This window comes from Protopterus annectens, chromosome 9.part0 (genome assembly GCF_019279795.1).
Source record: "Protopterus annectens isolate FY-2018-M chromosome 9.part0, PAN1.0, whole genome shotgun sequence".
NCBI lineage: Eukaryota > Metazoa > Chordata > Ceratodontiformes > Protopteridae > Protopterus > Protopterus annectens.
The window spans coordinates 483,166,740-483,190,934 of NC_056743.1; the positions used below are offsets into that span (position 1 = coordinate 483,166,740).

Consider the following 24,195-nt stretch of genomic DNA (forward strand, 5'->3'; position numbering starts at 1 on the left):
AAATAAAATAAAATTAAGCAGTTTCATGGGGTCTGACTATTTCAGGTGAATTCCTATATCATATTAACACACTTTTCCATTCAGTCTCTGTATACTGATTTATGTCCAAGCAGGAAATAGCTATAACTGTACCGGATTCATGTCATCCTATCAAATGTTTTGAATGTTGAGTGTCAAACCGATATCCAAACTGTTGAGCATGATTTTTTTTTTTTGCATATGTATACTAATATGCTAATTATATAACTGGGCCAATTCTCAAATCCCCACTATAATGTGATCACACACTTTCACCTTTCTGTTAATCCCTAGATGATATTTCTGATGTTGATGTTTAGGGATGAACATGAACATTGAAGTACGCATGTAAGCATTTGGACCACTATTGTTTGGACAGTTTATTATGGATCTCAGATAAAGTGAGTATATCTGTGACATGAAATCGACATCCAAGTGTAATGTGGATACTGTTGCCATGTCGTCACTGAGTGCATGAAGTAACCAAAATAACTTGCAGACCTGCTGATATAGTTGATTTATAATCGTCTCAGTAAGAGGAGGTGTCCCAATGAGCTTTATGGGTCGTACACTCCATTGATATGTTACATCATAAGATGTCATATGCTGACTGCTCTAAGGATCTCTGTACAGTCCTAGACAACAAACTGTTTGAGCAAAGGATTTATCACGAAGTAGAAACAAGAATGACCACTTGCGTATAAAATTTAAAAAAATGGGTAAAGGCTATTACACGAGACTGTCAAACCATGCTAAAACAGAATTTACTACTGACATGCCAAGAAACCTTTTAGGTGTTTGACCAAAATATTTTACATTTAGTATGAAATGACATCTTATCCATTTCCATCCCCTAGGATTTATGTAAGGCCAGTTCTGAAATATAGTACTACCCTAATTCTGTACTTTTAAGTGTATATGTTGCATATAGCGATTAACTTGACAATCCTTTCGGTACACGATTTGGGATACCTAGATAGGTTGAAAAAATGACCATTGTTCACTTCTGACCAATCACTGAGGAGTAACTTGTGCATTAAACATCATGTAGTATGTAATCCTTTGTTACTGGATGCTTAGAAATGAATAATATGCCCAATAATAATAGATTTACAGATAACCTAATCAATCTCTCTCTCTCTCATACACACACATGCACACACAAAACCTTGCTATTAAAGAATTGTGTGCCGGACATATTAGTGTGTTTTCTTTCCTTAAGTTTTTTTGTGATGCAGCTAGTTTTGCAATTTTGGGGGTGGGGTGGATTGTTAAAATTTTCAACAAACCATTTCACTCTTTCATTTCTTGTTACTGAGGTAGTAATGTACAACTTAAGTCAGGGAGACTGTCAAAACAAAATCCAGTTATGTAACAAAATGTCATGTTCTTCACTGCCAAAAATGTTGGACAAAGATCACTCTCATTTCCATGCATCTGCTATTTTTAAAATTAAGTTGTATATTTTTGTTATCGTTGTATCTAGTACTTTGTGAAGTATATCTGTAACAAGCCCCTTTTGATATGAAAATGAAAGCTATTTATAAACAAAATTTCTCTAGTATTGTAGGCAGTGAACTAACCACCAAAAGTGTTCATTTTTATTTTACTTTTGATGCTCCCTTCAAGGGGAGGAGTTAATAAACAAACAACACTTCACACTAAAAATTCCCTGCAAATATAGGTCTATTAATAAGATGATAAACCGATTGTGATATAGCTCCTACAGGAACTGAATCAGTATAGAGCGTTAATCTGCAGAAATAGTCAGTGTGTTATAAACTGGAAGGCAACTTCCTTACTTTAAAAATTGTGGAATATGCAGTAGATTCACATGAATAAAAGCAGCAACTAATATTACTACTAATGCAGATAATGATTATGCATCACATTAGAAAACTGATTTATTACTACTAATGTGTCCGCAATTATCATTTTTAGATGAGTAAGCTTAAGGTTTGATTATATGAATGACAGATTTCTAGTATCCAAAGGCTTATTGCTAGTAAGCAGACTAAAATAGTTTCTAACAGTCAAGACAGAAGATAATGTAATGTGAAATGCAGCTTAAGATAATAAAAGCCAAAAGCTACGTGAAAGTAAATAGCGTTTGGAAGTTAACTTATTGGAAAATTTAATCGGATGCTTAAGTTTAAATGTGAAAAACTGAAGGAAAAAATGGCACTAAGTGTCGCAGAAGATTTCTTCCAAAATAATTCACAGTTCACACATTTAGTATGATACAAAATGACCCTAAGTAAATCGAGAATATATTCCTAAAAGAAGAATTAAAATGAAGAATGGAAAGCCGCAGTCAGAAGGCTTGAAAATAAATCTCTGGAGCACGCTCATCAGTGAAAGTAAATAGCTTGAGACTGCAATCAGTAATATAAGGGTCTTCACAGAATGTTCAAATGTTATTGCTAAACAATGAAACAGTATAAATACAAATAGTAAAAAAAAACGGGCAACAAGAGTGTTAAACTGATTTATGTCAAACAGACAATTTATTCTAACACATTTAACTAAGCTATGAAAACAAATATATTGACTGCATTAAATGAGAATTAAAATAGCCCATTTAGAATGATGTATCCCATGCTAACGCTCCAAGATCAAGCACTGACTATCATTGCTCGTTGAAACCCAATCTTACGATCAAATAGAGATTTTCAGTACATTAATAAAGCATACTCATGTACTTAGAAGGGATCTTATTACAGTGAAAGACCACGACAAATGGCAGTTTAAGCAATTTTTTTAATTAACAGCATACAATGGCTTTCCTCAAGTAAAATTCCAAGAACTTTAGTGTGTAAAGCATTTGACTGATGTTAAAAAAGCGCAGCATTTATTCATAGATGCCTTATCTGAATTAATTAATAGTTGTACATTGAGTTTTTGTGTTCTGTGCATTGCAACTGATCAAGACCTGAAATTGGTACTTTTAGTATCAATGTGTCACCGTGGTTAAATAAATTAATCCAATGAACTAGGATATATACCAAAAACACACTAGTGCTAAAGATGTAAGCGGGCAAAGTTGTGATCTTGAGCATAAAAGATGCAGCTAGTATAGACACTACTGTTTTATACCAGAGTATTTAGAACACTGCGGACTTCCCATAGACGGAACAGATTGTCAAAAAAAAAAAAAAATCATCATAGTGATGTGCAAATAAATTTGTCAGCCTAGGGTCCTGTCTGTACTATCCATGGCACACTGACAGTCCAATTAGCTTTCAGAAGAGCATTTGCTTTCCAGACATGCTTGAAGATCATTTTATTTTACGTGGATGGAATTAATTTATCAAACACAATCGATACAGTCGTCATTGCAGAAATGCTTGGAGGCACAGGGAGATGAAGCCTAGAGCATTAAATGCATAAGGAAAATGGACATAGAGGTATCCAATTTTATCTGTAAGTGGCTTAAATATGTCTGATGGACTTGGGAAGGACAGTCACTTATACAAGACAGCTATATTCCTGAGATAATTTTCCATAAATGTTGCCCTACATCAGGTGTTACAACCTGCACTGACCTACTGCAGGATCCCATACCTACTGTTTGAAGCAGAATGCAGTCCCACTGAAAGCATCCTCTAAAGGTTACTTATGCAATTTTCCTGTCTAAGTCGATCTACTATCCACTCTGCATGTATCTACAAGTAACTTACTGTACTTGTCTAATATTATTCAATGGGCTTTGTTTCTTTTCAAAGGAATGATTGGTCTAAATGTGACTATATAGTTCAGCAGTAACAATCTGAAACTTTGGAACTGTAGAGCTGACTCTGATCTGTCCGAAATTGCCTACCGCTACTAAATTAAATGGCTGTCTGAAAATGTCAAATATTGGTCCTGATCATGCTGCTGAATGCATTTAGATGTCATTCTTCTTGAAAATGTTATTCCTATTTTTGAATTGTGCACATTGGGCAGTAAGTAAAACAGTTCCCATTCTCCAGTACTAGCTTTTACATGATCTGTCAGATGCAGATATTTTTTCTATCATTATGTTGACTGGCCAACAGGTAGTTTGTCATTACATGATTCAGACAATGTACATGTCCCCAGTTTTGATGAATGAGCGGATTCTTGGTTGTCCGATGGCATTTGATCGAAGAGCCTCAGTTCCAAGTTGTCTGCACTCAGCTGGCTCTCCAAATTCCTTGCATCCTTCCTGTTGCCCAGTGCACTTGTTTTTGATTTGCCTGTACTTATCCTAAGGCTGCCACCTTTGCCATGTTGCCCCATTCTCTTGAAACAACAGGAGAGTATGGCCAAAAAATTCTTTTTGAAATTTTCATTCATAAAAGTGTACACAACAGGATTGTTGAATGAGTTGAAAAATCCAATTGCTTGAACTATAGCAAAGATCATTTTGACTGTGACATCATCGTATTCTTCCCAGTTATCTGTAACATAAAAAGATATAAACAATTTAAACAGATGGCTACGTAAATCTCGGCAAAAAGACGCATGTGTAGCAGCTAATAAAAAAATCTTTTGTTTACTTTTTAAAAATGTGTAACTTTTTTTTTTTATTTTACTTGGCACTAATTAGTTATTATGGCAGCAGATTTTGAATCCTAAGCAAATGTTTGATTGCATTTCAAATAGAGAAACTAATGCAAGTCTGAATGTGAGACAATTTACATAACTTATAACAGTTTATTGAATGTATCGGTTTTACTTATAAAATGTTATACAAGCTACCAATTCTCACTCTTAAGTTACCTGTCCACATACCTTCGTAAAACAGATGTACATTATAAAAAATGAAAGCCACAATTATATACAGAAATTCCTACAGTAACTGGTCTTAAGTTCTGGGTAGAAAATGCTCTTGACTATAATTAGCACATACCACCACCTCTGCAGAAATGGATGAGAGACAGCAACTTAGTAAAAAAATATCAAGAAAATGAAAGAAGACTGCAGAGATCTCAAGAACAGAGAAATCCTTAAACCGCATGTTGATCAAGATCTGATGCATAAATGGTTAAGGAGAGGTGAATTTAAACCAAACGAATAAAGGCTAGTAATAGGAACCCAAGAAAATCGGCTAAACTACATATTGGGTTAAAGTTTACAGAAAATTAGAAGAAACACATGTTGGTCATGTAATACAGAACTAGAAACATTTGCATGTCTCACTGCTGCTGGTTGCAGTCCATTCATGGCAGTGTGTTTTGTATACTGAAAGGTACAATATTATATGTACGACTGTGTCATTGGGGATTGTGCAAAAGCTACAATATGCAAGTGCTGGAAACAAGAACCACAAAAAACATTGATTATGATTGCATCACATAGGGCTACCCAATACCTACAGTTAAAAAAATGTGCAATAAAACCAGATACCGTTGCTGTGTGTAGCTATTTCTTTACTGTATGTACTAAGAGACAAAAAGTCATACAATACCAGGATTTGCAAATGGAAACTGGAACAAAGTTGTGTAAAGACAACCAGAAAATTCCAGTAGTAGTACGAGTAACAGGAGTAAAGGAATTTCCAGACATTTGTATTTGCTACAAATATATGTAATGTCCTAGGGAACTGCAGGAGGATGAAATTCTGGATAAATTGCAGGTGCTGGGAAGAATACTAGACTTAATTGTCAGTCATTTTATATGGTCAAAACAGACCCTTGAGAAAAAAGAATTTATGAATAATATGAGATGAAGAAAAGTAATACAAATAAACCTTAGAGACAGTTTAGCTTGCAATACTCCATGTGAATTTAAATGTGGAATTTTAGTAAATATTCCTTTTGATCCTCTGGAAGGAGCTTAGGAAAATAAAACTCAGATGAAAGAAGTTCTACGTTTTTTCTGGGAAAATGCATCAACATTACCAGATTTAAATGATAGTGTGTCTTTAAAGTGTATTCTTACACAATATAGAGCCAAACTTTGAATTATGATGTAACTTTTATGTTTTAGTATGTAAATGTTTCATACCCATATCTTCTCGTGTGTATATTTAAATTGGTTTTATATACTGTGAATAGCTGAAGTGTTTATTTTTAAATCTAGTGTTGATTTATTGAATAGAATAGGTCACATGTTCATAGAAGTGGCATTTAAATTATGCATGGATGGGAGTTTCTCAATTCTGAAGAAGTCCGTGTAGGTATGAGGGATGAAAGCACTCAACTGAATGAATTAGATTTTTTTTCACAACTGAATCATTTTTTTGCTCCATTGTGGTTTTGCAAAGTTCCAGGCAATGTCAGAGTACTTTTTGGATTTACTGTTTTGTTGGGTACTCTGATTTTTGCTTGTTTGGTTAGCTCCAGCGTGTACACTTTTTATACTTGACTGATACTGCATTGTGTAGAACAGAATGTACGTGATAAACTAACAACTTATTTCCGGTTCAATTCCTTTAAAGATCAATTTCATAGAAGCAATAGTATGTGAGCAGATGACTTACCAGTTTCCTGATTGCATCCTTATGCTTGCAATCACAAATTTATTGCATACTAATCTCTCCAGCATTTCTTTTAAAATTTAAGTTTTAAGACATCCATGGATTATAGAAATGTAACACTAGACACCTACTGGCATACTTTTTCAGTCAGTATGTCCATTAGGATGTACTGACATCATTATGGAAGTACTCTGTAACTATTTAACTGAAACATTGCTACACAACTGTAAGTGATTAGTCATCTGCCACAAAGGTCAGTGCTGGCCCCACTCTTTGACATCTAGGCTAAAACAGGCTATGGCTAACCAAGTTTGTGGATGACTGCAAATTAGGTGCTATTATTGAATCCCCTAGTGATGTCAGTGTAATTCAAAAGGGGCTTACACAGATCAATGATATCTGCCAAAGACATGGTCTTAGTGCTAAAAAAATGCATCCTGTCTTCCTTTGGTAAAAACTGTCCCTGCTAATTATAAAATAATAATACCCCAAGTACCAATTCAGTAGTGAGAGACATGGGAGCACAAGTTGACTGTGACCTCAGCTTTGACCATGTGTCTACTGTGGTGAGGAGGGTATTCTACATCACTCATCTGATTAGGAAAGGCATTGCCTCAAGAGCGATGGAGGTTTTAACTCCTCTGTAGTAGTCCATCAGGCGTATTACTGACTCTAATGCTCCTATTGGCACGTACAGTACCAGACAGCTGTAGCAACTTGAGAGATTTTGGAGATTTCTAACCAAGAACATTCAAGGATCTCCAGCACATGTCTTATACAGACAGACTGAAGTCACTGTCACTGCACTCAGTAGCATATAGACTTCTTAGAGGCAACTTGTCTGGTTTATAGGGCTATCTCTGACCTAAATCTAATTGAAATACATATCAGTAAGTCAAATGGGACTAGTCACCTGTTCCAGGCACCTCAATCTAGCTTGCGACATACAGGTCCTACGGGAGAAACAGATTAATCTGAGGTTGTCACTCCTGTGGAATAGGTTTCCAATCCATATCAGAGCAGAGCACCTCCACGACCCTGTTTAAGTGCAACCTGGATGACTGGATAAATTTCTTCCCTAGCTTGTGACCTGGACATGGGTAGTACTTGCTAGAAAAACCTTGGGCATAGATGATATTGCTCATCTAGTATTATACTGAGATTAAATGGCTTGTCTTGTAAAGACCCTCAGCTCAGTAGCCTAGTAACATCATATGAACATATGAGTAATTTTAAAATCTGTGTTTCTTCACATTTTGAGGGGGCACACTGAGGCTTCTGACATGGACAGAAAGCTTAGCTGCATTTTGTGTTGTCACATAAATGCATCATCGAAATGAGTTGACAGTCCATCGACAGAATGGCAACAGATCTCCAATGTTACATTTCCTAATTTGTGTGCATTCTAAATCTTAAATTTTAGAAGTAGGGGTGTGGCCAAGATGGAGAGCTGTTAGCAGCACTTGAGCTTTGCTTCATTATTTTGATTTATTCTGACAGGATTTATCAAAAAAATTCAGCTTGGTCTTCCATGGGAAAATTAATATTTAAGGAATTTATAAGATTTTTTACAGAAAAATCTAGCTAGTGATTTTTGTTGTTTTCCTGTCAGAACAATGTATTGCTTCATTGCCACAGTGTTCTATTTTAAAGGAACTACACAAGAATCTATAATTTACAAAAACTGCAGTCTATGCTAACCAGCATCTTCCATCATAAACTGGTGATGAAAATAGACAATATTAAAGAAGCTGCAGCAGATGGAGCTATTGAATGAGTTGATTAAGCAACAGTCGCAACAATTTGAAGAACCAGTAAATGACATGGATGGGAGAGTAGCTGAAACTGAGAATCACAAATTGAAACAGAATTCTGTATTTATAGAAAAAAAATAGAAGATCTTGAAAGTAAGTCAAGAAGTAGTATAAGAATCTATGGAATACCAGAGAATGAAGGAGATAACATTTTATTTTTAAATAACTGGCTTCCTATATCCCTAAACTTACTGGAAGGTCTCGTTGGAGAGAGATCCATGTGCGCTCTCTCAATGCCAAACACTGCACTAAAAAACAATCCAGCCTCTCCTACATACATTTTAATTAAATGCATGTCAGGTCAGGATAAAGAATTAGTCCTGAAAACAGCCTGGGCTAACTCGCATATAAAAATAACAGCAACTCCATAAGGTTTAATGACTATTCCACTTCTATAATGACTAAAAAGACTGTGTTCCCCTAATAAAAAAATGAAAGTAAACCTCAAATCACAAGTTGTATTTTTGGCTAAAATAAGAATTTTTTTTTTTTTAGCTGAGGAACAAAAAACATGTAATACCTTAAATTAAGCACTGGAGTTTGTACAAAAACTTGTTTGGACATGACTGAATATATGGATTGCACACTGTCCAGTTTCGAGACAAGCCATAAGAAATGGATGGAATTGAAACAGACGAACTTGTATTGCACAAGTTGCAAGTTAGTATACTCTTGTTCTCAATAACTTCTAAATAAGAGTCTCATCTGAAATGAGGAAAAACCTGTTTTTATTTGATCTTGTTTTAATACAAAGCTACTTATTCTATGTTTACTATATATGGGTTACTGTTGAATAACATGAAAAAAGCCAGGGAAGCTAGTCCCTCTGAGGGTTAATAGTATTAATATTCAAACAGCTTAATGTCTCATTACTGTATCATGTGATTAAATGGTATAACAAGTTCTATAGCAAGTAAATGTTACATATTTAATTTAAAGAAGGGTAAACTCCATAACAATATTTTAATCTTTTGTGATGTGTCTAGTGTGAATCTATGCTTTTTCTGTCTTACAAAATATTTAGTTGTCTTAAAAAGTAAATGGCTTGTATAAAATGGTAAACCTGCTTCCCTGAGTGATTTGATGTTCATGAAACAGCTTTACAGTTGCATTTTCATGTAAAGGTCCATTTAAAATGGCTTTCTATACAGTATCAGCTTACCTGATGCAATCACAAGCATGTTACAAATTTAAAAGTGAAGCTAAACAGTTTTTCCTGTTTGAAGCATATTTAAATATTTTTCAAGCTTTGGCACGGGTCTTCAGCTGTTATTCACTCACAAAAGCATCCCAATAACCTCACAGATTTTGCTGTAGCTTCAGGAAGAACTCTGTCCTTTAAACATCCTGTGAAACCGTTAATACTTCCCCAAAGTCACCATGGCAGGACTAAATTAAACAAGGTGAACTTTAAATATAAAGTTTTAATTTTTATTTATTTGACATTTGTTAACCAGGTTGGTCCGAATGGATAAAGCCCTTTTTCAGCAAAGACCAGAGGAGAAAAGCTCCAGTATTACATTGCATAAACATTAATTGGCATAGACATCTATTACAAGGCAAGAAAAATGTAAAAGTAAATGAGTAAGATAAAACTGTACATACAAAATGTAGTTTACATAAAACACATTCTGTAGAAAATGAGAACGGCACTAGTAACTTGGAGATTTATCCGGGACAAGCCAGGATAAATGTTAATAGCAAAGTGTGATCAGTTATAAGAACATTTAAGAAGTGATATTGTAAGGGAAAGAGGTATATAGAGAAAAGCACTAGTCAAGAATAAATGAGGTGAAAAAATACCAATATATACAAGGCTGTTGCTAGTAAAGAGTGAAAGAGAAGCAGAGGAAAGGTATGTGGAGTAGCTAGAAAGAACAGAGAGCAGGTGGGGGCCTGTAATAGGATTTGTTTGGTAGTAGCTAGCTAAGAGGGCAGCACTCTGTGGTAGTGGCAGGTAGCTTATGTTGGGTCATGGCAGAGGCATGACTATGATTTGTGGAAGTAGTCTTTAATTGCTATTTTAAAGTTGGTTGGCCCAGCGATGCATCTGACATTGTGGGGTCGTTTGTCAGGCATTTGCAGTGGAATAGCTATAAAGTTCTTTTCCGTAGGTTTCTGCCCAGAATGGGCAGAAACCACTCCTCCAAGGACAGGTAGGCTGTTCAGAGCTCCCCACTCACTGGTGAACAAAGAAACTTCCTTTTTGCCCAAGTAAGGTATGGCCAAAACAGAGAAGCTCAAACACAGTCCAGGTATCAGTAGGTATCTAAAACTGGACTTTTCTAGCTTAGTAAGGCGGGAAAATAGCAAGATTTTTTTTTCAGGAAGAGCAGTAGAAACTGGTAACTTTTACAGTGCAGTAATGGCTGTCGCACTTGAGTGGGAAGCCAGAGACAATTAAACAATACAATTTGCAGCAGAAATGACTTTATAAAAGTGCAGGCATAGGTGACTGCAATTTGGGCATATTTACTTTGCAGTAGGTTCTATTGTGAGCTGCGGGGGGAGCATTTGGGAGTAGAGGGCTAGATGAGAGTGGAGAGGGAGGGACAGGAAGAAGGCCGATGTAGGACTGAATGAGCCAAGAGAAGCTGTGGTATTAGGATTTGGTAATGAAATTCAAGCCACTGCATATTTCTTAGTGTAATGAATGCAGGAGTGGGTGCAGTAAGATAGGTTGGAGGCAAACAGAGCTATTTTGTTATAGACAAGTTCGAGTTTAATGAGAATATTTGATTGGAGTTGTGTGAGAATAGGGGCCACATAGAGCAGAGTGGGGAGTAGAAAGGGTTGTGCAAGGGAAATTCTGGAGCATTTGTAAGGTATTACATTACAAAGACATGCATCTGAAGCCTTTCTCCCCGGGCCTCCGCTGAAAATTGGCTTCGTTCCAAGTTGGACTTTCCCGGTTAACAAATGTTAATAAAAAATAAAAAAATAATAAAAATTACGTCTATAAAGAAGACCTAGTTTTTATGGGTCTTTTTAATGCGCTGCTGAGTCTGTAGGTCGAATTTGAAATTGTGGTCAGTTATAACACCCAAGATTTCCTTGAAACTCTTTCCATATAGCAGTGCAAGTTATTTGTGCAAAGACATTATTTTTATAGCTGATACAGTAAAGTTTTAAATCTGGTAATCCAATCCCCCCCAGAAGACCAATCTCTAATATGATGATTCAAAGCTATTCTGGGTTTATTGGGAAACCAAAGAAATTTTAGGATTAATGAATTTGAACTCTTTTATACAATTTCTTGGAGGGGGTAAAGATAATTGTACAAAATATAAAATCTTTGAACTAAAACAAAAGGGCACCACCACAGAGTGAGTGCACCTGTGATGTAAAAAATATAATAAATATGAAATACGTAAACCATTCACAGGAGCAGTCCACAGCTGATGAAAATGTCTCTGACAGCAAACTAATCCAAAGACTAGGTATATAACACCAAGTAATCCAAACGTCAATGGTAAAAACACTGTTTATTAAATAAAAGATGGTAAGCACTTTCACCTGTGTGGCTTCCTCATACCAAACAATTACAAATACATCCCTAAAGCACCCTTCTTATATAATATTCATTCAATATAATAGTAATAAAACCATCTATTAACACAATAGTTAGATAGAATTTTATTATACATGTTTAATAAGACGCATCTATAATATACTAATGTTTCTTAAAACAACTCTGTTTTGAAATTATATTTTCCCCATGTGTATAATGACTTTCAAACATTTGCATAACAAACATGCCAGTAACTCATTTTTATGAAAATGTGCAGCTATAAACTTCCAAAAGTTCCATATTGCCTATATGATTATGCTGCTTAAAATAGTATTAGAATATACACTCAAAATAGTATTAGAATATACACACTGAAATAAATCCTTTCATAAATATTTGTGCACAAATCAACAGATAAAATTCACAAACTCAAGTTGCTTCTTTTTTGCAAGTAAAAAGACAGTTAACCATTGTTTAACTATAAAACCTACAAAATCTTTAGTTTCCTAATGTTTGCTGAACCCAATTAACTTTTTATTCATTAATTTCAAGCTATTACAACATTAAGAGAATAAGTAGCCTGAATGGTGTTTCTATATACTAACTGCTATTTTGAGAATGAACTTGTAACCAATAAAAATTAATGGGGAAAAAAAGAAGAAATCTTTTATAAAGTTAACAAATAGGACTGGAGTCGGCAAAAAGACAAATAAAATTGTAATTGTTTAAAAACTGAGTGGTGGGTGGTACAAGCATTTTTTTTACATTAATACAACATTCCTCGTTTTACTAAGTATACAATGTCATCAGCTTGATAAGATACCATTTTTATGTCCCTAAACAATTCAGAGATCTGAATGTGACAAAATCATTTTACAGCTAGTTGAACCATGGAGGTCTACTCGGCTGTAATCAGTGAAACACCTGCAGCATCATATACACATTTCAGGGATGCACAAGCCAGTGAATTTCTTTGTGCCAGTCCCAAGCCCAGATAAATGAGGAGGGTTGCGTCAGGGAGGGCAGCCGGCGTAAAATTTTGCCAAATCATACATGTGGACAACAGTAGATATACATACCAGATCGGTCGAGGCCCGGGATAATGACAGCCACCAGTATTATTGGCCAACAGGGTGCTGGCAGAAGTTGGGCTACTGTTGGCTGAAGGAGAAGAGGGGAAGGCATACCCGAAGGCAGGTAAAGGCTAGGACTGTGATAGTGAGGGATGGGACTTTGAATGTTGGCAGTATGACTGGTATAGGGAAGAGAGCTAGCTGATATGACAGACCAAAGGAAGGTTGGTATGTTGTGTGTGCAAGAGACCAGATGGAAGGGAAGCAAGGCTAGGTGTATCGGATGTGGGTTCAAATTGTTTTATCATGGTGTGGATGGGAGGAGAAATGGTGTAGGGGTTATCCTGAAGGAAAAGTATGCCAAGAGTGTTTTGGAGGTGAAAAGTGTCAGAGTGATGTTTATGAAGCTGGAAATTGATGGTGTAATTATGAATGTTAGTGCATATGCTCCACAAGTTGGGTGTACGATGGATGAGAGAGAAAAATTTTGGAGTGAGTTGGATGAAGTGGTGATGACTGTACCCAAGGGTGAGAGACTGGTGATTGGAGCAGATTTCAATGGGCATGTTGGTGAAGGGAACAGAAGGGATGAGGAAGGGATGGGGTAGGTATGGTGTTAAAGGAATGCAGAAGGTCAGATGGTAGTGGATGTTGCGAAAAGGATGGACATGGCTCTGATGAATACGTATTTTAACAAGAGGGAGGAGCATAGGGTGACATACAAGAGTGGAGGAAGATGCACACAGGTGGATTATATCTTATGTAGAAGGGCCAGTCTGAAGGAGATTGGAGACTGTAAAGTGGTGGCAGGGGAAAGTGTAGTTAGGCAGCGTTGGATGACATTGGTGATCAGGAAGAGGAGGAGGAGTGTGAGGGCAGCACCAAGGATCAAATGGTGGAAATTGAAGAAGGGTAATTGTGAGGTGGAGTTCAGGGAAGAGTTAAGATGGGCATTGGGTGGCAGTGAAGAGTTACCGAATAGCTGGGTAACTACAGCAGAAGCTAGTAAGAGAGATGGCTAGAAAGGTACTTGGTGTGACATCTGGAATGAGGAAGGAGGACAAGGAGACCTGCTGATGGAATGAAGTACAGGAGAATATACAGACAGAGGTTGGCGAAGAAGTGGGATTGTCAGAGAGATGAAGAAAGTAGATAAGAGTATAAGGAGATGAGGTGCATGGAAAAGAGAGAGGTGGCTAAGGATAAGGCATATGTATGAAGAGTTGTATGAAAGGTTGGACACTAAGGGTGAAAAGGACCTGTACTGATTGGCTGGACAGAGGGACCAAGCTAGTAAACATGTGCAGCAGGTAAGGGTGATGAAGGATAATGAGGGAAACGTACTCACAAGCGAGGACTATGTGTTGAGCAGATGGAAAGAGTACTTTGAGGGGCTGATAAATGAAGACAATGAGAGGGAGAGAAGGTTGGATGATGTGCGGATAGTGAATCATGAAGTGCCATGGATTAGCAAGGAGGAAGTAAGGATAGCTAAGAAGAGGATGAAGAATGGAAAGGCTGTTGGTCCAGATGACATACCTGTGGAAGCATGGAGGTGTTTAGGTGAAATGGCAGTGGGGTTTTTAACTAGATTGTTTAATGAAATCTTGGAAAGTGAGAGGATGCCTGAAGAATGGAGAAAGTGTTTTGGTACCAATTTGTAAGAATAAGGGTGATGTGCAGAGCTGTAGTAACTACAGAGGGATTAAATTGATCAGTCACAGCATGAAGTTATGAGAAAGAGTAGTGGAAGCTAGGTTAAGAAGGGAGGTGATGATTAGTGATCAGCATTATGGTTTCATGCCAAGAAAGAGCACTACAGATGCGATGTTTGCTCTGAGAGTTTTAATGGAGAAGTACAGAGAAGGTCAGAAGGAGTTGCATTTTGTCTTTGTGCACTTCAACTCCTCTCTATGCACCCAGTCATATGCTTTAAGTATTGCATGAGGAAGTCGGGAGGTCAGAGAAGTATGTAAGAGTGGTATAGGATATGTACGAGGGTAGTGTGATAGCGGTGAGGTCTGCGATGGGACTGATGAATGCGTTTAAGGTGGAAGTGGGATTACATCAAGGATCAGCTCTGAGCCCTTATTTGCAATGGTGATGGACAGGTTGACGGACGAGATCAGACAGGAGTCCCCGTGGACTACAATGTTTGCATATGACATTGTCATCTGTAGTGAGAGTAGGGAACAGGTTGAGGAGACCCCGGAGAGGTGGAGATATGCTCTAGCGAGAAGAGGAATGAAAGTCAGCAGGGCTAAGACAGAATATGTGTGTGTGAATGAGAGGGAGGATAGAGGAATGGTGAGGATGCAGGGAGTAGAGGTGGCGAAGGTGGATGAGTTTAAATACTTGGTCAATAGTTCAGAGTAATGGTGTGTGGAAGAGAGGTGAAGTGAGTACAGGCAGGATGGAGTGGGTGGAGAAGAGTGTCAGGAGTGATTTGTGACAGACTAGTACCAGTAAGAGTGAAAGGGAAGGTCTACAAGAGGGTAGTGAGTCCAGCTGTGTTATATGGGATGGAAACAGTGACACTGACAAAAAGGCAGGAGTCAGAGCTTGACGTGGCAGAGTTGAAGATGTTAAGATTTGCACTGGGTGTGATGAGGATCGACAGGATTAGGAATAAGTATATTAGAGGGTCAGCCCAGGTTGGAAGGCTTGGAGACAAAGCTAGAGAGGCAAGATTACGTTGGTTTGGACATGTGCTGAGGAGGGATGCAGAGTATATTGGGGAAAAAGATGCTAAGGATGAAGCTGCCAGGTAACAGGAAAAGAGGAAGGCCTAAGATAAGGTTTATGGATGTGGTGAGAGAGGGCAATGCAGGTGGTTGGTGTGACAGAGCAAGATGCAGAGGAAAGGAAGAAATGGAAACAGTTGATCCGCTGTGGCAACCCCTAATGGGAGCAGCCAAAAGAAGTTTTTTTTTCCCCTTTGTAGCTACTGTTTTAATATAATTTGATATTTTAGAAAACATAGTATTTTTCCCTGAATTTGCACCAGACTTTAATAAAAAGTTTGGTAAATAAATGCCCAACAGCTATGATGTAAAATATAACACGTATTTTAGTTTTGTTTAATTTAATTTGTGTCTTCATTAGAAGAATGCTTAATTCTCCATCTTTCCACTTTTAATCCATTAAAGTTCCTTTTATTTAAACATTTGAAATGGAGTTATCCTTCAGCTAATACAGAATTCATAAGATCCACCTTCTTTAAATTAACATATTAGAGCTGTCAAATCAGAGTGCTCAGCTATGAGCAGTCCTAGAACAATGCTTCAGCAGGAAACTCAAAGCTCGAGCTATCAAGCAGTGAAGAGTAGAAGTGTTTAAATTTGTTTCCTACATGCAGTTGTGAAGCCTTCTCACGATCTCCATACCCATCTTCTCCCACAACAATCTTGAACACAATACCAAAAAAGGAAAAAAAACCTTCCTTACTCCAGCCTCAACCGTAACATTCCCACTCCCAAATCAGATCACATCACTGAAAAACAAAAGAAAGCGCACAATGGTAAACACCACAGAGAAAACACCTGGACTCTACACGACCCATTAGCACTTGTCATACCAAGCTATGTAAATTTATAGACCACATCTAGATCAATTATCTAAAAGTACACGCAAATGCCTCTACAAATCACACAAGAACCAAACTACCCCAACAAAACATAGCATCATACATGACTACACTTCCCCCCATCGAAGACATTGCTCAAAGCACAGCACAGTCTAATCTACAGAACCAAAACAAATTAACAGAATGAAAGCACCATTTATTTCATTTTTTTACAAAGAACCCAACTGCTACATAGCCTGGTATGCGGTCCAATGCAATCTTTCCATCATCCATCAGAATAATTAGAAGCTGACGGGCAGAACACACAGAAGGAAAACAAAGAAAAGCGTGAATAAAGGAATGTTTATATATTATACTATATGCATAATAAAGAAATTAGTATTGCTGCCTTAACTAAGTAAAGTATAAGAACACTACTGAGTTAAATATAACTAAAGGAAAGCTGTTTAATATTAAAAGAAGCAGCAGCATATAAAAAGATTGTTACCTTCTGAAAGGAAGCATCCAAGTCTCCTTATTTCTTGCTAAATGTTAAGTGGACATAATTATTTTGGTACATTTTATAAATAAGAATGTATACTTATTTTCATTTGGCAAATATAAGTATTTTATCATAAGTCATTTCTCTTACAATTTATTTTTCTTTTCATTTGGTTTCCATCCATTTCTCTCCGGTTGTGTCTCCAAGGATAAGTTGCTCCAATCCATATCTTCAGTTTGTTCCAGGATCTTATTAGCTTTTAGGAAAGACACAGCAGTGTCCAAGTCTTCAGAAAATTTGGTTTCATCAGTCTGAAAATTTTTTTATCTGGCAGGGAACAATGTAAACTTTATCTGTTAAGTTCCCTTCTCAAAGGACAAAAGTTTTCTTTTAGAAATAGCTGTTGAACAGCATTCATCAAAATTAATTTTCATTTATTTTAAGAGGTGACTTAGACCAGGCAGTTTTAAGGATTAATTCCTTATCTTGAAAAAAAATATATTACTATTAGATCTAGGAGAATTGTTCTTGGACAAAGATGTATCCAGAGATCTATGTGCTCTTTCAAATATCATAGTGCATCTGGCAAGTCTAAAATCTTAGGAAGCTAAGAAGTTAAGTTTAGTCTGTTAATACCTTCTATATTTTCTGGTAAACTGAAGATATGTATGGCCTCTCTCTCAGATCTATTTTCCAGGCCATCAATCTTATCAGCAAGGTATTTTGTTTTAAAAGGAATTCGGTATTTTCATCATTTAGTCTTACATCTTCATCATTTAAAGTGTCTTTAATACCAAATATCTGAGTTTTCTGCAGCTGTAGAGCCTCATGAATTTGTTCCTTTTGCTTAAAACATTTTTCTTTAAAATTGTCAGGTTTAGTGTCCATTCTGTCCAATTTTAATGACAATTCCTGAATATTAGGGCAGATTGAAACTCTTTTCTGAACAGAGTCCTGATAATTACTTTTTGTAGGACTCATTTTAAAACTGGAAACTATGATGAATATATTCCAGGTAAAGGTTTGACAGGAAAATATTAAGATATATAAAAAAAATACAATCCCAAAGGGCACCTTAAAACATCTATATCAACTTATTAAAATCCATTAGAATTGTTTAGAAATATATTTTCCTGTCAAATATATAAAGTAGCAGAGCAAGAGAAAACTGCTAATAGGACCACCTCCTGGTCAGGGCCCCTTGTTTATACTTCTTAACATAAAGAGAAGTACAATTCCTTTTCATATTGACATTCTGTTAACTTGGTGTAGGTTTGTGTTTATCTTGTGGATCTTTGTGTGTGTGTGTATGTGTATATATATATATATATATATATATATATATATGTGTGTGTGTATATATATATATATATATATATAGTATGCACTTAGAAGCAAAAATACAATAAGAATGTACACTTATAAAAATAAAATGTCACATGCAGCAATGGAGAAAAAGGAAGCCAAGCCTGTAATTGGCGCTTTCATTCTTAATTGTCTAAGAAATTCCTCGGAAAATAAATGTGCCCAACAAAAGGAAATAAATATATACACTAGAATACCATGCTATAAATGCAAAGCAGTCAAAAGCAGTCAGACAGCAGGAGTCCTGTAGGGAAACAAAATGTTATGAGCTGGAATGTGAATTCCAAAGGGTTGTAAAACAGGTTTAACAAGTCTAAGTGGCTTAAGCTGCTCAGCGTAATGCACATTTAAGGTTTAAGTTATCATTTAAGCCTGGGTAGTCTTCTGCATTCAGTAAGAATTTGCAACTTCAACTCCCTCAGCTGTTAGTGAGTCAGTCTACCATAAAAAGATCAAGTTGCTTGTATCAGAATATTAAAACTAGTGACTCTTAAGCAATAAATGTGTTTAAACCAGGCATTATAAAACAACTTGAGGGTTTTAAAGACTGGTTTATTAATTAAATTAACACCTTCTTAGAGTTTAACTATAATAGAGAAGTTACCAAGATCATTCTTTGGAATTGTCTGAAAGCATATTTAAATGGTATGAAACTATGAAACTATGCATGTAAAAGAGAATGGGGTAGAGAATTAAGAGTTACAAACTAAGATAGATACTTTAAAATCAAAAACTAAAAATGACCTAACTAATTTAGAATTAAAAAAAACTTAAACATGTGGATATGCTTAGTCATAAGATTTCTATAAATCTAGAAAAAATAAAATTAAAGTCTTACTCAGTAAATTATAAAAGTTTACACAGATCTGCCATTAGATCAGAGAAAATGAATAAATAATATCAAGGAGATTTAATATAAATATTTTAGTAAAAATAAAAGTTACTGATTGAGGATATATTAGAATGTTTTAAGAATCATTACGAACAAATAGTAACATGATAAATAGCTTTCTAAAAGAAAACCTTACTAATAAAATAACTAATCAAATAAATAGTACTGAAATCTTTTTCACTTAAGGAAATTAAAGATTAAATTAAAAATCTTAAAATAAAGCTCCAGATTTGGAATGGACTACTCTCTGAACTATAGAAATTGTTGCCAGAAAATTATTTTGGTGAAAGCATTTAATGATAAATATACATCAAATATACCCCCATTTGGAGATTTGTGCTTGTTTCATCAATGCTAAAATGAGATAAAGACCCTAAGTTTTGATCTTTGAGTCATCATACTTCACATGTACATTATAAAAATGTCAATACTGGACTGGCAAAAAGACTAAATATTTTGAACAAAATTATTAAAAGTGATCAAGTGGGATTTATATTAAGCAGGAGAGTGTATAACATTTAGACTTAACACCTTAATAGATTTTGCTGACAAAGAAAACTTTTAATTATAAGTTCAGATTTGGACAAAGCATTTGATTCTGTAAACTGGAATTGTTTGTTTAAAGTTGTTGAATTTAATTTTTCTGTAGAATTTATAAACTTGATCAATATGTTATATAATCTGCTTTTGTAAAAATAGTTTCTTTCCAATATTTTAGAATTTTAAAGGGTACAAAACAGGGTGTCCACTTTCTCCATTGTTTTATGTATTGAACAATTTGCAAATCACATCAGATCTAATAAAAATATAAAAGGTGTTTCAATAAACAAATTACTCCTCTAAAATGCATTTATTTGCAGATGTATTAACTATTGGTAATATTGATTCATCATTACAACATATAATCAAATGTTTTGAGGATATTTCTGGATTGAATTTCAATCATAAAACTTTACATTCTTAATTAAAGATATAAAATCAAAGTATAGTAATTTTATATGGGATAACATATGGGAGTTACTATAACTTCTAGTAAAGAGCTAAGTTTAAATGTATAGATATAACTAATAAAATTACACCACTAATTTCTAGTTGGAATAAACTATTCTTTACTACGGAAGAGAAAGTTATGCTAATAAAAATAACATTGCCAACATTTTTTATAATCCATCTTTAAGCATATCCCCAAATAATGTTTTAAATAAATTCTATTAATTTTTGTATGGTTCCCTAATAAACATAAGATTTCATTAGACTGGTATATGAAAAGCTGGGAAGAAGGTGGTAGTAGCTTCTGTAATTTACATTTGTACATAAAGCACAAATATTCATATTATAGCTCAATGGTTAAATTCATATGATTCTAAGTGGGAATTAATACAAGAAAAAATATCGAGCAATAATAAATTAGTGATTCTGCATATATAAATTGTTTACAATAAATCCTATTAGATATTAGATTGTTTGAGTAGTGAAAATGCTTCTGCATTCCATTGATTAAATTTTATCAGCATTTATAAGATATCTTAATTATAAAATAAAGTCTTGCATTGTTTCTCAGAACATTCACTATTGAATAATAACTCATAATTTAAGAAAAATGCTTTATTTTAAAGTCAGTTTAAATTTTGGCGCCAGTTCATAAATGGTAATAAAACTCATTCAGTTGAGCATATATTAGCCAGACACAATTTACAACAAAATAATTAGTTGAGTCTGTAAAGTTGTAAGGATTTTGTAAATAATTTGTGTCCTAAAACTTGTTTGTGTAACAAAAAAAAAAAAAAAAAAAAGTCCCCAAAAGTTTAGGATCATTATTTGTCCAGGTCCCCTTCCTTAAATACACATCACACCAAATGAAATTTGATGCCATTTATTAAAATTCCAAAAACATAATGTCATTGACTAATATTTCATTCATTAATTGCAGCATAAACATCCATATAACAATTAACTTAAGGCAGCATGACCCCACTCACCCTGACCAAGTAAGCAGCATTCTTACCTCCACTTGCTTACTTTACTTATCAAGCAGTGTCCAACTACTCACTTGAATTTCCCAACTCATTGAAATAACCATCCAACCAAATGAGCAGCATCCTAACCTCCACTTACACTTAGCAAGCAGCATCCAACCTCACTTGCATTTCCCAACTCATTGAAATGAACTTCCAACACCAGAGGGGGAACAGAAGAGGGACAAACCTGGCCCTCTTCTATGCCCACCAACCTGACCAGGTTGTTCCCCCGTCTTTCCCAAACTTTTCAACAAACCCTCCAAAACAAACCTAATCATACCTAAAAGGTCGAACCAAAGTCATTTGGTGTACACCATACCCTCTGAACCAACTGGAACCCTGTCAACAACCTCTCCATGCCTTACAACATTCGCCAAAGCAACCAGTAGTCTAACTAGCTGACTTATCTGATAAGGCCTTCCCCAAAGCCAAAATAACCACAGTAAACCAACACAACACCCTTAGCTTGAAATCACCAATTCTCTGTTAACCTTCCAACCGTTATTTCCACCATGCCACTTTGCAAATGTCCATAAAGACTGTAAGGGGCTGCAATGCTACCTGCATCCATGCCAATAGGAATAATTTCAAATATTGCCATCACAAGCTTGGAAAGATAAAACTGGTTTGCAATAACATGAATTTACTGAAGGAATTCTGTGACTCCAAATCATAATGATTTGGCACTAATTGCCATAAAACCAAAATTTTAAGAAAACTGGCCCAAAATGCAAGACCAAAATTTGGACATCTGGAAAAACTGTACAATAGAAGTGTACTCCTTTCTGAGAGTCCCCCTATAACTAGTTCTTGAAAACTCACATATGATTCGCAACAATGAAGAACTCCTGCAACATATCATACCTGAAGGGTAACGATAATACGTTACTATGCTCTTGATTAAGGTGCTGACTGCTTTGAAACACCTAACAATGGCATAACCTAAAATCTTGTCCAACCTCACATTACCCCCAACTGCAGCCCCAAATTGTCAGCAGTAGCATGAATTTACTGCAGGGAATTCCTTAACTCCAAACTTTAATAGTTTGACACTAATTACCAGAAAGCCAACTTTTTTTGAAAAATGGCCCAAAATATAAGGCATTCTGGGGAGACTATACAGTAGAAGTATACTCCTTTACCAGAGTCCCCCATGAACTAGTTCTTGAAAGCTCGTCTATGACGCACAGCCATGAATTACTCCAACAGCATACTTACCTGAAAGTTAACACTACCACATTACTAAGCCTCTGATTAGGGGCTTCAAAGCAGTCTGCCTATGCAGCTAGTTAGGAATTAAAACGCTGCCTACTTCTGGAAAACTCCAAATGTATACCCTGCTAGCTCACACATAGATCATAAAACACCCATCCCAAAATATCCCCAAAACACCTGTGTACCTACAGTGCTTCCTGAAATCTTGCCTACAAAATTCACCCAAAGCACAACTGAATGGTCCTCCTGCTACTCTCAAAAACCTTAACTTGGTATGTAACATAACCAATACCTACTTGAGGGGCAGATTTGCACCCCCCCCCCTGAAAATACTGTACCTTAGGAACAAACTCCACCTTTCTGTCAAACAGAGCACTTCCTTGGCCCTCTACAAACACAGTAAACTATATGGGTAACTGTGAATGCACCCCAAGGGTTCTATCTAATTGAAAGCAAGAGTTGAACGTAGCTGTCTTGTAAGAGCCCCATAGCTGTTAACCTATGCTCCCATGATTGTTGTGACTCAACTCCACCTGTGGGAAACCCGACACTCCCCATAAACATTCCTCAACAGTGTTTTACCTCTTTACCTTACCTCTACCTCACCGGCCCCACACTACCCAAAACACAGTGCTCTGACATGCCATAATGAACCTAAATAAATAGGATTACTACTGACCTCAATGGGCTCCACTCCAGCCATCAGAGTATCCACCCCAGCAGAATTCATTACCTTGCAACTCTGCTCCCCTCAGGCCACTGACCATTGCTCACTCTGCACACTGCCCTCCGTGGACTCATTATTGCACCACTCTGGGACATTCACTGCAACAGCCTCCATCACCTTTCTGGCTTCCTTCATTCTAGCTATTAACAGAGGTCCACTCTGCACCTCCCCCTACAAAAGAAGGAAAAAAAATGTAAATTGATGGCACACACATAACCGATGCTTCTTAATGAGTGCATTAAGCCCTGTCATAAACCTACCCTGTTGATCAACTGCCAAGCCTCTACACTTGCCTACAACCCCAATCTCCAACAGAACTTTGACAGCTTCCCCTTTGAGCTGCTTTGTTATAAGTGTCCCTAATGTAACCTGCAGCCAGCAGTGTTAATGAAATAGTTACCTAAATTCATAACGCATGTGTGGCAAGCAAAATGTTCCTCATGGACACTTCAAAGCTTGCAACCAAGGCAAACAATTTCACATTTACCAACATTGCTGACTTACAATGACAAAATATTCTCTGCAATACCTTGGTGTCTATTCAGACACTGCTCAACAGCCTTCAAACCAATGATATGACAACCCAAGGGCAATCACTGTCCTATTCCTGTAACCCAGTGCAACTGCCCTCATGAAATCTGGCCTTTTTGTGACCGTAATCAGAAAACCGGCAAAGACAATGTCCCCAAAACCCCCAACAGTCCACTGCACTGTCACCTGTAATAATGTAGCTGCCACCCTTAGTACACCAGCTGAGCAAACCCTTTTATGAATTTAACTGCCTCCCTTAGTACATTACCTGAGCAGACCCCCTGCCCTCCCCTCATGTCATTACTTAATTACTGCAAACCTCCAATCATCCCAGTGATTGGCCAGAAAGACAGAAATTCCATGAAGGATCTGAAACACGAGGCGGAATATAGATATTCTACAAAATCTGGACAATTGCAAGGTATGTCCTCGAACTGGAGAAACTTCCATACCCAGACACCTCATACCTGTAAAACCCTCAGACAAGAGCAGAACAGCTCCAGCCATAACCACATGTGCGCA

At 36.3% G+C, this 24,195-nt stretch overlaps 1 protein-coding gene across 1 annotated transcript in view; it reads right to left on the reverse strand.

The window, feature by feature from the left end:
- Positions 1-2,758: 2,758 nt before the first annotated feature.
- The window catches only part of LOC122811287 (pyroglutamylated RF-amide peptide receptor-like), a 708,130-nt gene continuing 686,693 nt past the window's right edge, over positions 2,759-24,195 (reverse strand). Inside the window, exon 6 of the mRNA XM_044083029.1 lies at positions 2,759-4,439. Within this exon, the coding sequence (XP_043938964.1) occupies positions 4,036-4,439 (404 nt within the window). The 3' untranslated portion in view covers positions 2,759-4,035. The remainder of the gene's footprint in view (positions 4,440-24,195) is intronic.